The sequence below is a fragment of the Notothenia rossii genome (assembly GCF_949606895.1).
Source record: "Notothenia rossii genome assembly, chromosome: 10".
In the NCBI taxonomy this organism is placed as follows: Eukaryota; Metazoa; Chordata; class Actinopteri; order Perciformes; family Nototheniidae; genus Notothenia; species Notothenia rossii.
Window position 1 is genome coordinate 10900876 of NC_136908.1, and position 16826 is coordinate 10917701.

At 42.3% G+C, this 16826-nt stretch overlaps 2 protein-coding genes and 1 long non-coding RNA gene across 3 annotated transcripts; 2 read left to right on the plus strand and 1 right to left on the minus strand.

Moving 5' to 3' along the window:
• Positions 1-620: 620 nt before the first annotated feature.
• Positions 621-5011, plus strand: LOC307021164 (homeobox protein Hox-A2a). The gene is made up of 2 exons (XM_079653014.1): positions 621-3346; positions 3938-5011. Exons 1-2 carry the CDS (start codon positions 2983-2985, stop codon positions 4666-4668), a joined length of 1095 nt encoding a protein of 364 aa, XP_079509140.1. The 5' UTR covers positions 621-2982; the 3' UTR covers positions 4669-5011.
• A 3165-nt stretch (positions 5012-8176) lies between these two features.
• Positions 8177-10402, plus strand: hoxa1a (homeobox A1a). The gene is made up of 2 exons (XM_079655270.1): positions 8177-9033; positions 9431-10402. The coding sequence occupies exons 1-2, from the start codon at positions 8430-8432 to the stop codon at positions 9796-9798; spliced, it is 972 nt and encodes a 323-aa protein (XP_079511396.1). The 5' UTR covers positions 8177-8429; the 3' UTR covers positions 9799-10402.
• A 4073-nt stretch (positions 10403-14475) lies between these two features.
• On the minus strand, positions 14476-15806 carry LOC307021172. Its single transcript, XR_013803089.1, has 2 exons — positions 15590-15806; positions 14476-15380 (listed from the first exon to the last, which is right to left on the minus strand). It is a non-coding gene; the product is annotated as an uncharacterized lncRNA (long non-coding RNA).
• Between the last annotated feature and the right edge of the window lie 1020 nt (positions 15807-16826).

Consider the following 16826-nt stretch of genomic DNA (forward strand, 5'->3'; position numbering starts at 1 on the left):
ATACTCCCTTTTTTCTATCCTTTTATATTCGACGTGAAGAAAACTCTCGGTGGCCTTCTCCCCTCCTCTCATGCGCGTGGGCACATCCATAATAATAAAAATGTCACCCCGGCCCTTCTGGAGATTCTGCAAGAAGACAACAAGCTAAATGAGAAATCGTTTGAAAAATATTTTCCTGATGTGTTCAGTCACTCAAATTCGGTCAGAGAGGATACAGACTGAAGTAGAAATCGTAAGGGGGATTATTTGTCTCATAATATTACAGATTTACAGATGCCAGTGTCAAAGCCAGTTCAAAACGAAAAACCTCAGTGGTGTCGATACAAAGCACATTATCATGAAAAGCTGAAGCACGACAGTGATTTCATCTGTGTTCGTTTTTTGATAAAATGAAGGGCCTGCATAAGAATTATTCTACATGTTTCAATTGTTTGCAGTAATTTCCTAAAGAAATGTAACACATTCATACATGGAGCTAAAATGCTTTTTGTATTTCTTTTCATGACAAAAATGCACAGATATTTATTCACATGTTTGTCTTATCAAATTACCAAAACCATTTTTGCACTATGGTATTTCTTTTTTAATATTTTTCCTTTGTGCAACTGCAGTATTATTTGTCGTAACTGATATTACACTTATAAGTAATTGTCAGCCCAATCTGATTAATATGAGAGGGCATGAACATTACTAACCCTGACATATGGTTAGCAGGGACACCTAGAACAATTGAACCATGTGTCTCAGTGAAAAAAGAAAAAGCTGATGCACTATCTGCATCCAACACAGACACGCTGCATACACGCACTCACAGCAAGCTACTGGTGACCCATATGTGCCATAAACAGGTAGCACATAAATAACGTTTGAACTGAAACAGAACATTTGTATTTCTTCTTATGCATATCCATCCGTGGGAAAGTGGTCCTAAATCAATCCTGATGTAAAGACCAGTGGACAGGCTGGGGTCCACTAAATGCCGCCACCCACTCCTTTCCTTCACACAAAGCCTGTGCGTAATTCCAAAAAAGCCATCCATCTCTTCCCTAGCAACTCTGTCCTGCCCCTGGTCCGCTCAAAAACCTGCATGTCCTCTAGAACGACAAATGCAAGTTTTTATGTGAATGCATTCACGATTTAAAGATAAAAGCCAGGTGGAGAAGCTGCTTCGCCATACTCACCGTTGGCGCATTACAGCCTCCTCAAAAAGGAAATGGTCACATCTTGTGTAGATGGATTCTTATGTATCTTCTAAAATACCCCTCCAGCGACAGCCCGGCTACAACTGCGAGCAGAAACTGGTTCTAATCTGAGTGGCCAGTGTTTCTCGCCGCTTCCTGGCTGCATTTGATCCGGGGGAGAGTTAGAAGCCTTAAATGTGTTGTGAGGGCACCGAGCTGTCAGACCTTTTGGCGAGTAAGATTGATCGCGCGCAGGCTTCCAGGACTCTTTGTTTGGTATATAAGCAACAAACTGAGAGAGGCCTACCACTTCTCCTCTTCCTCTTTCTTACTCTCCAAACCATTTTTTGGAAATGAAAATACAACATGTACTGCTTGACGAAAAACATCCCAAATGTGGCTTTCTAGGACTCTGGAAGGGTTATAAAACCACACACTGCAGGGAAGTGCCGTTCAATAAGAATATATCATTTAAATAATAACGCTGCAAATGGTCGATTGTAAATGTAACGGTGTTTGCTTCATTGCATTTTCAGGTAGAATTGATTTCTGGAAATACAGAGGGATGGTTTCCTCGGCATTATATCTCTTGTCCTCCCAGTAAACTCTGCTATGTGCTTTGTGGGTTTCTAATCTTAACAGTTACATGAAATTCTTCAAATTATTAACACAATATTTAAACAACAATGGCAGCTTTTGGTGATCGAAATATTAGAAAATTACCTATCATATTAGAAAAATGCTCCTTGTTTTTCTGACCTCATGTCTGTGGGTTTGTGCACACACATGGACGGGGATGACCTCGTTTCGAAATCGAGCTTTATTGAAATAAACGAAAAACGTATGTGCTTTCATATCATATCCAAAGTGTCCATATTAAAGTGTATAGTAAAACAATGTTTATGGGTACCCATACATAAAATATGTGCGTGTGTAATTTCGTACACATTTCTGGACCTGATCTGTAAATGTTAAACAGCTGTTATGTGTACAAAATGGTCTGTACATGTCATATCCGTCACTATTAACTCAATGGATGGGCTTTTTATTGCAACACATGTCAATGGATGCACTTCATATTTCATTATTATGCATCTTTGAAAAATCCCATCTATTCTGGAGTCCACACTCACTGTGCAGACTGGATTGTTGGGGTAGGTTTCTGTCGAAAAGTCTCAATATCAGTTTTTGGGGTATGTTTTTTACACATCTAAAGCCAGACTCTTGCCTTATTTGAATAGCTGGCGTGAAATGTGTGTGTGTGTCTGTGTGTCTGTGTGTGTGTGGTGTGGGGGCGTTCTAGACTGACATCCTCAAACAATACGAGAAAGAGGAGTGCACGAATCCGCGCACCCAGGCTGGGTTCCTTCCCTGTAATAGTGAGCGTCAGCCATTCTTAAAAAACACATTTTGTGGCTTAGTGGACTGGACTGGAAGGGCGAGAGGAGGATAAACTGAGCGGACAAAGATGTAAATAAAAACAGTCGTCCCCCAGCTGAGCGAGGCGTTCTTCATCAGAGTTTTTGGATCAATCAGGCAGACAGTGGCTCCTTTTGATTAAACCCCAAATTGTCATTGGGCAGAGGTAATCATGTGACAGGCAATTCGGTCCAATTTCAACCTTGTCTCCATGAATTCAATAGTTTAATAGTAGCTCGGTCCCCATACGGCCGTAATCAGTGATATAGAAAAAACACCACCAGGAGATTTTTTTAAATGATTTTTTCTTTCTCGTCCTCATTGAGCCGCAACATTTATAAAAATACGCGTGCAAACTTTCCTCGGCTCTCAGGGAGCGGAGATGAATTACGAATTCGAGCGAGAGAGCGGTTTTATCAATAGTCAGCCGTCGCTTGCTGAGTGCCTGACATCTTTCCCCCCTGTCGCTGATTCATTTCAAAGTTCATCAATCAAGAGCTCGACGCTTTCACGCCCGACACTGATTCCTCCTCCCTTTGAGCAGACCATTCCCAGCCTGAATCCGGGCAGCCATCCGCGGCACGGCCGGCCCAGACACAGCCCTGACGGATGCAGCTCGCTGGCCACAGCCTCTCTACCCCCGGAGTACCCCTGGATGCGGGAGAAGAAAGCCTCCAAGCGGAATCACCTGCCGACTTCCACCGCGACCACCATCTCCAATGGACCTGTGTGTTTTTCCCCAAAAGGTGTGTATTTACAAACAGGGAACCTTCTCTGCAAATATGTTGACTAGACTATTTTTTGCTAAATAAGAGCTCAGGCCTTTCCTTAATATCAAACAGGCTACATCCGTTTTGTTCTGGTAGATTTATGGTTACTGCTTTGCTGTGATTGTGTTTGAAGAAAAAAAAAAGTTTGGATAAAGTTTGGTGATGTAAGATGATTTATTCCCCTAGCCGTGGCAGTTTTGATGTGTGACAGTAATGAAGAGTGATGGAGTGCCGTTGCCGAGGAGGGCAGCTGGAGCATTCATTAGTATCCCACAGCAGCCTGGACCTCACTGCTTTTAGTGCACTGTGTTAGCTTCACACTCATGCTGGACATTATTGTTGTGTTTAAAACTGTCTGATTAGTATCTTTATGTTGTATTGATTTTTGGGATAAAAAGGTTTACAGGCTTGGGTCAGTAGCTCCAGCGGCCATTTTGCTGCAGCATGTTGTGAGCCTCTCTCTGGTGGTTTGGGAAAGCCATAATGTTAGATTCACGGGCAGCGGGGTTATGTAACTGTTGTGTCCTGCGTTTTTAATCCCATGCTACCGTAATGCTTATTTTCCAGACTCGCCTGAGATGGTGGAGAGCGGAGGGGGAGGAGGGGGCTCCCGGCGGCTGAGGACCGCGTACACCAACACACAGCTGCTGGAGCTGGAGAAGGAGTTCCACTTCAACAAGTATCTTTGCCGGCCGAGGAGAGTGGAAATAGCGGCCCTGCTGGACCTGACCGAGCGACAGGTCAAAGTCTGGTTCCAGAACCGGCGCATGAAGCACAAGCGACAGAACCAGAGCAAGGAGAACCACAACGGGGAGGCGAAAGGGCCGGGGGCCGAGGACGACCTCCACAGCGACGACGAGGAGGACGATGAGGGCCCCCTGTACGAGAGGAGCGGGGCCCTGCTGGAGAGAGATACCTGCTCCTTTCAGAATAACTCACTGAGCTCCATACAGCAGCTCCACAATGGCGAGTCCATGGGCTTTGCTGCTGCGCCGCTGAACAGCAATGACAAAAATCTGAAACATTTTCCCAACCCGTCACCCACTGTTCCGGGATGCATGTCAACAATGGGCCCAGGCTCGGCATCTGGCCCGGACAATGGCGACAGTCCCCCGGCCCTGGATGTTTCTATACACGACTTTCAACCTTTCTCCTCGGATTCCTGCCTACAGCTCTCCGATGCAGCTTCGCCGAGCCTGTCAGAGTCTCTGGACAGCTCCGTAGACATTTCTACCGACAGTTTCTTTTTTTTCTCGGAGTCCCTAACTACAATCGACCTGCAGCATCTGAACTATTAACTGAAATCAATCACACTAGCTTTCTTCCTTTCTCTCGGGACAATACATATCAGGCTACGATGGTATTAACTCTGATGTTATTTGTATATTCGGCACATTTATTCTGTTGATATTTGACTTGACGATTAATACAAGGTAAGGATGAAATTAAATCACTGAAATGGCTCTACTCAAGACGTGACTTGTAATTACCATAACAAATTGATCTAATGGAATGGAAATTATGAGTGTATGTGAATAATTATACAATATTAGGCCTATGGATCCTGGTCATTTTATTTTTGTATAGCTTCCAATGTCTTGGATATTTTTGTTAGAATACAATTAACTTGCTACAATCCTTTCTCCTGGTGTTTTGAGTCGTTTTTTATATCTATTTCCAGACTGGGTGTTTTAGCTAGAATTATTCATGTTGAAAATATGCAAAATCAAAGAAGTAGGGCAAATATAGAGACGTTATGCAAATGTAACAACAGGTTGGCAATGAATATAAATAGCCTAGTCCGCATTGATTTCAGTAGTGAAGGCACACACATGATTGGAATTTACTTGTAAAGTTTACATTTCAACAAAACGGGAATTGTTTTAAATATGACTATAGTTTACTGAAATAATTTTTACAACATGTTTTTAAAGGCACAAAAACATATTTTATTAAAATTTTCAGAGATAAACTTTTTTTTAAAGGTAGTAAAATAACTTTTAAAAATTGTAGTTTAGAAACTAACAATTAATAATGAGTTAAAAAGTGTAACTTGCTTTGCTGGAATTGTTTTTAGATGTTCTTAGATTTACACAGGTATCTTATTGGCACAAGCTTCCTACACCCTAATGCAGATTATTTTAATGTTCACCTTCACACTTCATACTTTGGAGAGTAAAAGCAAACACGTCTGCACGAATCCTAGTCTGACAGGGCTCTTAACATTGTGTGCGTGTTGCAGCGGAATAGCCAGGCCATGTTTGCCTTCAGGAGCTCATAAATCACTCCGTGGCATGAATGAGACGGACATTAAGGAGACCAATTGTGGCGTAATGTGCACAAATAAAACTCCACTTACATTTTCATACGGGACTCCCCAATTCGTGTGCTAAAAGGGGGCTGAGTCTCTGCATGCGTTTGGTAATAATTCATTTTTATAGCTTGTTTAAACACGGCCCTGGCTCGGGGACAGCGGCAGCCTGCAGTAACAGGGTGTGAGGCTGCACTTTTCCCCGAGTGTTAAAGTAGCTCAAACTCAAAACAGACTACTTATGGATTAGAAGCAATTTATCAGACACAAATGAACTAAGCATAGATTCAGAGAGAGGTTCATTATGCAATGTCTGGATAACTTTATCAAGAGAGTTTGTTTTGGGGGCTTTTGCAACATTGTTGGAGGAGCAGTTATATTCGTTTCGGAAGTCTTGAAGTAATATAGGGATTATGAATGATTTTGCTCTATTGTATTGCACTTGAGATGATTTATGGGAATCGGGTATTTGCTCATGCACAGCTTGAAATAGCGTAAACAGCTTTACGAGCAGCAAAAACAACCACCGGTTGCCACGCTGCCTCATGGATCGATTCAGAAACTCATCTGATCTGAGATTCAGAAACTCAATGGTTTAACTGCGGTTTATCGAATAATCTGGAAACTATAAGAAGCCAATCGAATGGTTTAATATTAGCCTACTGGGTAACTGTGAGTGTGTGCAATGTGAGTGTGTATTTAAGGAGGGGGGTTTTGAGGGTAAAGAAAAATGTGTGGGAGGGGGGCAGTTCCTCTGCAATCCAGCGCCCAGTGACCAACCACAGGGCCAGTATAACCAAATCATTCCGAGACAGCGCGCCCTTTCTGCTCACATGTGTTCACACAAAGAGCCAAGAAAGCTCCAAGGCCTGGCGAAGTTTCCACAGACAGGATCCCCTGCGCCCACTCACTCACTCACTCTGTTGCAGAGGCAGCTGAGAAGAGGGGGAGAGAAGGGAGTCGGGGGGCATTTTTGACCCCACTGCGATTTTTTAACTAGTAGAAAGTTTTGCAATAGCTCATAACTTTTGGTATCAATACTCAATTTTTGTTAAATGTTATCCTTGTTTACATCTACATTTTAAAGCAGTGGTTGAACAAGTATTAAGATAATTTACCCAAAAAGTAAGAGTAAAACTTAATTAACACTCCATGACAGAGTTAAGTCATATTTAACATAAAGAACTATAAGCGCAAATCATTTAAGCAGAATACCAATTCATAGCCTACATGTATATCTATCTATCTATCTATCTATCTATCTATCTATCTATCTATCTATCTATCTATCTATCTATCTATCTATCTATCTATCTATCTATCTATCTATCCAGCCCTTTGCATGTATCAATGCATCCATCGTTGCATATCTGAAGACTGTCATGAATAAACCATAAGGATTGAAAACATTTAAAGTGTTTGACCACGTACAGCCATTAGGGGCGCTCTTCCCCCGATATGATCACCCTCCTCCCCTCCCTCCTCCCCTCCCATTTATTTTCCTTCCTCAGTGAGAGGTTGCCTCTGCACTCTGCTATACACAGCAGCTCTCCCACGCACACACATTTCCCCTGCTCAGCTCTGTCTATTTTTTTTTCTTCCAGCGCAGCTTTTCGCCGCCATTAATTTCAGGCAATAAAGAAACAGCTTTATTTGATGAACTTAACGGGATAATCAGCCCACAGTCGCACCTCGGGCTATACATTATAATAGGTCCACGACGGGCTGCGCATTATCAGATAATTTGATCACTATACGTGCATAATGAATACACGTGGGAGTGAAATCAGAGAAGATAGCAGACCCTTTGACCCCGGGATAGGAACATTTAACACTAAATCATCTTAACATTTAATAGGTTTTCTTGTCGTTACACCTGTGACCTCCTAGCATTGCTAGCAAGTGCAGAAACCAGGCAAACATTTCCAACTCGACCTTGATGAGGAACAAAGTTTTGGGAAATCTCTCTTTGACAGGAGTTCTTTCACTGTGAACATATTTGCTGAGCAAATCCCTCACAGTGTTAAAGCGTGAAACACTTCGCATTGGAATGGGACATCGCCTGTGGCAGTGACACACACACACACTCGTACACACTGAGCTATCCATCCAGCTGAGAATGACACCATAATACATAAGATCATGGCTGTTACGCACGAGAGGATACGCACGGGGGCACATGCACGACAGCTTCCAAGCATACACACCAATAGGTCCAGGCACACACGCATGCACACTTTCCCCTCTATTACAAAAAATACCGTACCTGAGGTCAGGCTGCTAGGTCGTCCTCATGGGGAAGTTGCAGGGGGTGAACGTTCATCTTTCCCCGGGCAGGAGAGCACACAGCAGGGGGTAGAAGACGCTGTGTTTGCCGTTCCCCACTCTTCATGCGACCCCGGTGCTGTCCGCCGCCGTCTGCCTCCCAGCTCATTGTTTGCTCGGCCAATACATTAGTGGCGACGCGCGTCACCTTGATCGACGAGCGCCTGGAATTTAAATAGCCACTCAAACACCAATCTGTCACCGGCTAAGGGGATAAGGACAAGTAGGCCTACCTCACTGGCTGACCTCGGTCCACGTGACAGCACCCGTTCACTGATATCGGCCCTCGCGCCCCCTCCTTCCCCTGATAGGAACAGAGTATAGGTAAAGGTTGGCACGGTCACTCAGGGTAAGTGGGGAGAGAGGATCAGAGGGTGTCTGTCGAGCGGACTGTCCCTCGCCCCCCGGTCGAACAATGCTACAATGAGCAGCTTCTTAGATTACTCGGTGATGAACGGTGAAGGTGGCTCGTGCTCTGTCAGGGCTTTCCACTCAGATCACGGGATTACAACTTTTCAGTCTTGCGCGGTAACTGTCAACAACTGCGGGACTGATGACCGATTCATGGGGAGCAGGGCTTCCCCTGACGGCATTCCTCACCAGCCGGGGTCATACCAGTCTGCGAGCTCTCTGGGTCTCGCCTATGGAGCACATCCGGCCTGCAGCTCCAGCTATGGACCCCAAGGTTTCTGTGCTACGTATAACCATTACGCGCTCAATCAGGAAGTAGATTCCACAGCGGGATTCCCCCAGTGCAGTCCACTAATGTACTCGGGTAACATTTCCTCATCAATGGTCTCTCAGCATCGCCAAGGTTACAGTGCCGCCCCTCTGGGTCAGCTGCAGTATGCCCACGCTGCCTATGGCAGCGGGCACGAGCAAGCTGCCCCGTTTCCTGGGTGCTCAAATCCACTGTCACCACTGCATGCAGCCCACCTGGATGCTTGCTGTTCGCCTCTGTCTGAGGGTGCATCTTCTGCTCAGACCTTCGACTGGATGAAAGTCAAGAGGAACCCACCAAAAACAGGTGGGTGCAAAGTGCCAATGGTACAAAGTATAAACAAATATGTCTAATGAGCGTTCTGAGTTCAACATGGTTTTATATTCAACAACTCGTGTTTGAATGGGCCACGTTTGTTATGTTGTTGTTAATTGAACGACAGAAGGCTGGGAATTCATATTTTTGTAATATATTAAATAACGTAGCAGATGTTATCTTTCAGTGTTATATTAGACAATGTATGTGTAATACAGCATGTTTCAAAGCAGCTAACATTAATGATCTGCTGCGTAAAAGCTGCTTTTTGCTGCGTAAAAGTTTAACCTAATCCAAACCCTGTTTTTCCCCATGTGTGTTGTGAGCAGTGAACATGTAAGGGAACCTTATACAATAAGTTCACAGTGATTTGTTTCTCTGTCTGCAGGCCGGTCTGGGGAGTACGGTTACGGGGGTCAGCCGAACACGGTCCGGACCAACTTCACCACCAAGCAGCTGACGGAGCTGGAAAAGGAGTTTCACTTCAACAAGTACCTTACACGTGCGCGCCGCGTTGAAATCGCAGCAGCTCTGCAGCTGAATGAGACTCAGGTGAAGATCTGGTTCCAGAACCGGAGGATGAAGCAGAAGAAGAGGGAGAAAGAAGGGCTGCTTCCGGCCAAAGCTTCATCCTCAGACCCGGGACAGAGCATACAAGAGAAAATTGACGATGCAGCATCAGATAAATCTCTTTCAGCTCCATCTACTCCGTCTCCCACACCCTCCACTGTGTCTGATCCTTACTCGTCCAACTAAGAACTAACTGCCTCTTTAACTCTTTAGGCCACAGCCGGCCTGTATATCAAAACTCATAACCTGCATCAAAGCCAAAGTCCTGGTTAATGGATGTGTGGACATCTAGACTGAATTAATGCACTATTTAGGACTTTGGACAATAATATGGACTGTGTCTGAGTTAAATATTTGTTTTATATTGTGTTCGGAAGAACGATTACATTGCTGTTCAATCAACCATAGACCACTTTCTTTAACATTTTACGTAAAATACGCGTTGTGCCACTAATGTGACGGTGCAAGAACCCTACACCTGTTCCCGAGCAGTGCTGCAGAGTGTGACAATGTAAAGTTACACAGCTGCACCCACAAACAAATACCTCAAATGTGCCAAAGTTGTGCGTAATGGCCACGGCCTGTGATTGCACTGAATGTCGCCAATTAGCCATCACAATCAGCGAGGTGACCTCGTTTATTAATCGTTATAGAGTGCGTTGTTATAGTACCTCCTTAATCACTGTCCCCTCTGTGTTTAAGGCCTGCGTGTTTGTGTGTCACGACTGTCTGAATGTCTTTTGTGTGAGATTTGCATGATGCCTATTGCTTTCATGTATTAGCTGAGTTTTATCAGTTGGGGAACTGTTCATGTAAGGCCATATTTGTTCCAGGCTTTTATCTGTTATCTATTTAATCCAGTGGAGCACATACAAAGTGTTTGTCCAGAGAGACGTTTACGGGTCAATCATGTGTATTAAAGTGCGTTTACCTCTAAAAACACTATTTATATGTGTCATTGCTTAGGGGGAATCTTAAGAGAGACATAATTAGAGAGATTTCTGAGGATTTCAAAGTCAAGCTTCCATCTAAATCCAACTATCAGACCTTTATCTTAAGCTCTGCTGATAGGACATGAATTATGTGTCAATGTTTACTATCGCCTGAGAAGCTGGACGTGTCTGTATTACGCACCGCAGAGTCCCTCAATGTATGCGGCCGTGCGCGCACTCATCCCTGGGGTAAAGAGTTATTGGCATAATAAAGGAATGTTTATCCACGGAGGAGATGAGAGCGCGGACATCAGCGTCATTTGTGATGACAACCTTATTGAGCCCTCGGCTTATTGAGGGGACAAAAAAGAAACTTCATCGATTAAAACATCGAGGTTAGGCTATTGACAAGGATTGTGCCCCTCTGGCCCTGTCAGCGTTAACCCCTCAGCTCCCCAAGTCACAAGGTGTCATCATCCCCACCTGATGACAAGAAGAACAGTGAAAACTTACAGCACTGCATGTCACACATCAGTTCCATAATTGTGCTTTGACAAAAGTTATTATTTGAGGCTTTGTTCCAATTCAACCGGATTTGATAATCTGCTATTTTAATAATAACGGGTTGAGAGTGAATATTGTCTCTAAAATCAGCTTACATTATTAATACAATTTATTTAAAAACAAACAAACTAGTGTATCTTAATGGACTCTCAACAGTTTTATTTTACCTGCCCTTTTCAAAGTTGCCTATATCGTGTGACAATTTCCAAACAAAAAAAAGGGGGTTTTCCTGATTCTCTAGCTGTTTTAATTCCTGGTGTGCAAGCTGCGAGGCCATCACACCATAAAAGGGCAAAAAACGCCGAAAGAGCCATGATTAATGAGCGACGTTCACCTTTACCTGCGATCCACCTGCAGGAGCTGCTTTCTCGTAGCTGTGGAGACCTGCTGAGGCTGCTCAGTCTAATTCAGCAAAGAGAGTAAGTTATTTGGCCAACCTCTGTTGTATTAATCTTATCGAACTCTTTGTTGATATTGGTTATGAATTTCTTTAAGGTGTTTTCTCAGTTGTTGCTCCTGTGACGAGGTTAGTTTGGTAACTTCAGACACCCTCATTTTGTTAGAGGAGTTGTTTCAGTATACATAGTGAAGTTAGCACACAGACCTCCCTGTTTGTGTTTGTTAGGCCAATTTGGATAATCAGGTGAAACATTGTCATATATTTGAAAAGGATAGAATACAATCCATGCTCTTTCTTTACAGCAAATACATTAAGATGTTCGTTTATTTTAAACAAAATGTAATGCGTTATATCTTTTAGGAGATTGTAAATATGTTAAGGCAAAATTAAAAGTGTTAATTTGCTCTTCCCTATTTTAATATCGTTTCAACATTTCTGCTTTTTTGCTAAATTATTTAGCACATTTGAAAAGTGTTATAGGGTTATAAAAAAAGTGTCGAGGAAACGACCTGAATTAGATTGACACGGTTTCATTAAAATAATGTTACTCAAATACAATGGTATTTTTTTTAAACAAAGGGTATCGTTGGTTGTTGTTTTAATAGCGTATTGTTTCAACGCTCAATCTCGAACAATTAATTATTATCAAAATGCATCATATTATTTCACACAAACAGAAAATGTTTAACTAAAAGCTTCTGCACAATTTATTTCCGCCTCATCTGAGTTTTCTCAACTAGTATTATCAAGTCATTTTATTTCCATTTAAGACCAACACAAATTGTATTTTTCATATATCTAATTCTATTTTAATCATAAGCCCAACATGCAACATATTTTCTTAGTATTTCCTTTGAGTCTAAACATCTGGTGTATTTTTATTTGTTGCTTGCAATCTCAAATAAGACAGGGACAACATTGCGTAGTTACTAATTTTTCTGCACCTTGTAAATAATGTGTTTTTTTTCTTGAGTCCAAAACTTATTTAAGACGCTAAATGTATACAAATTAGAAGTTGTAATGAAATGTGTCATTTTCTCATGAAACATTTAAGACATATCATTTTTATGTATTATTGTATTTTCTATTGTAACCCCATAGTAAAAATGAAAGCCTGTGTTCGAGACTTCCCCAGACCTCTTAAAGGACCCTTGGGTATCCCCGGACCCCATTTTTGGGAAGTTTAAGCTCCACGGTTTTCCCTCAGGCCCATGTGCGCTATGCAGGAGCCACACAGAGTGGATTAGAAACGCAGCTGATCCTCAAAAGAAAGCCTGGGGTCAACCTTCGGTCGCAATTTGAGTTTGTTGTCATAGCACCACCCACACCTAAACAACAGTTTACAGACCACACTGGGCAAACAAGCTCCTCAACAACGCAGTCACAGTCCAGCTCCGACGGCCTATTTGACCGAAACACCCTCACACTCGCTTCTAAATGCTAAAAATGACCTCAGCGTTTCAAAGAAAGTCTATCAGGACGTCTTTACTGGCCCGACCGCCAGAATATTCCCCCGCGCGGCTGATGGTTCCCATTAGGGCCCTCGGATAAACACACGGACGATGACAGATGTTTGACGAAAACCATTAAGGCTTTGTGAAGGAGGAATATATGTTTAAAGCTTTTGACTTAAGGGGGTGACGCAGAAATTAGATGGAGGATTCATTTGCGCGTCCTTGATGGGCCTGAAATAGATGTGCGCCTTGAGCCAACTAAAATGTGTGCCATGGAAATGATTTGTTTACAACATAAGAATAAAAAGACTGGTCGAACAAGTAAGCTTTCATAATAACTATACAAACGGAAAGAAAGTTTAGGCTGCTGATTTGACCTGAAGGAAATAAGTAAATGCCTGTTTAAAATACATTCATCTGAATTTTAGTTTAAATATCTCACTCAAGAGCTCGGGAAAAACACAATACATATTCTGAAGCTTTAGAAGAAAAACATACCAGTGACGTCTTTAGGATACTTTAAAAAAACGAGGTGTTGAAACATATTTGAATTCAAATTTTTGTTTGTTTAATTAGTTTTTTTAAATCAAATACCATTTCCGATTGCATACCAATAAATAAAAGCCACAAAACCCTAATTTAGAAACTTGTTTTAAATCTCAACTTGAGAGGAAAATTGTCTTTTTAAAACTATGTTTTTTATATGATTTATTTTAACATTCTTACATTTTTTGTGTAAATGGTACCTGAATTGAAAGTGGATGTTATTCATTTTCCAATCATCACAGGGAAATGTAGTCTTTTAATATTTGAAATTAAAACATATAAATTGATTTTCTTATATTCTCCTTTATCTTATCCACATCATTAAAAACTTAATGTGCATTTATTATATTACTAACTAATAACGTATAGTAACATTATAATAATATAATCTAAATTGTGAATTGTCACTTTTTTTGTAGGATGTCAAAAGCCTTTCAAAAGCATCAAAGGCTTTTAAATTAGCCTATGCACAATAGCTACAGCGTTTTGGAAATGAAAATCCTCAGTCTCGCACTCCAATGCAACAAACAGCAAAAATAACATTCAACAAAAACATTGTGCAATAAAAATAAAGGCAGGAATAGAATATCTATTTATATTATTTTATTTATTTGTTTTACTTACATAATAAGCATTGTTTGTGGATTTATATCTTGTTCCAGAAATGTTAAGTAATGTTGCTCAAAATCTGAAGGCTGTGAAAAAGGGAGCTTCAGTCAGCAAAACTAAAGTGTCCTTCCTGTGGCATCACAGAACAACGTATCAGTAAATTAAAACTGAATTGAAGCAGTGACAGAACAAGAAGCTTATGATAATTTGATTGTTTTTTCCAGCATTATCGGTGGACATAAAGAAGATTTGTGAGACCCAAAGGGGAAGCATGCGAATTGACCACGAGACTCAAATGCCGCCACCTGAGTGTGAAGGTATTCATCCCAGTAACACACTTTCACACACACACAAATGATCACCTGTGATACTGTACTGTAATGAAGGTTATCAGAAACAAATATAAACAAATATAGGTGCTTAAATACATTAAGGTCAGAGACAAGTACATGCATGGTACACACACACACACACACACACACACACACACACACACACACACACACACACACACACACACACACACACACACACACACACACACACACACACACACACACACACACACACACACACACACACACACACACACACACACACACACACACACACACACACACAGGTGCAGACACTTGGAGAGAGGGATAAATAGTGTTAGGGTTGGAGTGTCAAACCACCTCTGCCTCCAAATAATGTTTTTGTTGATGTCATTTTAATAATTGTATAGGATTTGTGTATGTGTGTTTGTGTTTCCGGAATACGATGGAAGAAATCCCCATGAAGTTCAGGGAGGTAAATCGAAGGGAAGGATTGGAGGAGGAAAAGCCAGTGAGAACAAGAAAAAGGAAATTCAAAAGGCTTTGTCATCACACCTACTGTAACTGAGGAAGGCGTTTTAGGTTCAGGCTAATTTCTGTGAGGTAATGCAGACATCCTATGTGTCTAGGTCATAATGGAAAGTGCAGTGGTATGGACAAAAATATACTGGCTGTGATCAGTCTGTGCTATGTAGATCTTATGGTTTGTTTATGGTCAGCTGCGGTACTATGCTACACAGATAATGGGCATGGTTAAAACCAAAAACAAGGCACAGTTTCTTTGTCCATTTGTTCACACAACAGTAAAGGCAGCCCAGAGAGACAGAGGCAGACAGACAGAAGTCACTCATCAGGTTAGTCGAGGTATTGGCAAATCCAAGCTCATTGACCACTCCCCTGTTGTGATTGGCAGCCAAAATGAATTCCTCCATCGACAGATGTGCGTCTTCAAGTGCCGATAAAGGGACAGAGCCGATAGAGGGATTGACAGTATGATGGAGGAAGAGAAGACAGGGAAGGAGAGGAGAGATAACATCATGTGGTCAGTTGTATGTGTTTGATGAAACAGTGTTGTGGTGTTTAGAGTGAGGAAAAGTGGAGATGAGATGAGGTTAGAGGCCGACTGTAGCGCTGTACGTCCACAGCAGAACTCACCTCAAAGACTTGTCTGCAGCTTTCTTTAGGCTCCTTTTGTATGGAGAAGCCGTCCTGCATTGTGGGGAGACTCTCAGTGAACAGAGAGCACAGCCGGGACGCTTTAGCAGGTCCGAGGCCCAGAGAAGGAATGGGGAGAAGGGCTGTGGTCTCGAGACAGAGGTCCATCCATCACACATGTCCTGACCTCGGCTTGACCCCAGCAGGGCAGCCAATGAGGCGCCCGCACCCCCTAAAGAAAGCCCCCCACCAAAGACACCCACACACACTTACCTACTCACACCCACACACCCACACACACACCCCCACCCCCACCCACCCACACACACACACACACACACACACACACACACACACACACACACACACACACACACACACACACACACACACACACACACACACACACACACACACACACACACACACACACACACACACACACACACACACACACACACACACACACACACACACACAGAAAAGATCGGGTGACGCTGAGTGGAGTCTGGATGCTCTTTGTGTTGGCGTTCATCGCTTCCCACAATCCTTTGTGTTTTACGTGACTAATGTGAGTAACAACTGACAGACAGGCTGTTCATCCCGTGTCTCAGTCTTTCTCTGAAAAAAACACACACACACAAACAATCTGGTATGTCGTACGTATATGTTTTGAACAATAATTAACATTGTGTTACTAAATACTAAAATACTCAACAGTTACATTTTTCTCAAATATCTTTCCTCATCCAAAGTCCTCGAAAACTACACTCCATATTTTCTGTAGGTGTGGAAATAAAAGCAAAGACACTGTATATTAGCAAACAGGCAGGTTAATGTTAGGAGACATGAACAGATCCCGTTACATCTCATGTTAGCTTAGGCTCGGTGACTGACTGCAATCAAGTCTTGTCCTCAATTCATAGCTAACCAACTGAATGTAGGCTAAGCTAATTTATCCACCTGATATCAACAATTGTGTATTAAAACCTAAAACATTATATAGGACTTTCAACCATGATGCCGCTATCCGTGTCTGGTTGGAAACCAAATGTCAACCAAACGCTATTGTTTAATTTAGCTTCAAATAACAATGGTAACCGGGTGTTTAGAGCTTCCTCCATAATATGGGGAGATGCAGTTTAGTCATATGGGAATGTTATTTCAACAGAGTTGCATACAGAGTGTAGGGAAGAGGAAGGGTTGGATGGATAAGTCAAAAAACACATGACACTTT

Bases quoted from the DNA above. Each gene is read 5' to 3' on its own strand.
- LOC307021164 (XM_079653014.1), top strand. From the start codon at position 2,983: ATGAATTACGAATTCGAGCGAGAGAGCGGTTTTATCAATAGTCAGCCG. The intron at 3,347-3,937 runs GTGTGTATTTAC...CTTATTTTCCAG, and splicing joins TGTGTGTTTTTCCCCAAAAG to ACTCGCCTGAGATGGTGGAG.
- hoxa1a (XM_079655270.1), top strand. From the start codon at position 8,430: ATGAGCAGCTTCTTAGATTACTCGGTGATGAACGGTGAAGGTGGCTCG. The intron at 9,034-9,430 runs GTGGGTGCAAAG...CTCTGTCTGCAG, and splicing joins GAGGAACCCACCAAAAACAG to GCCGGTCTGGGGAGTACGGT.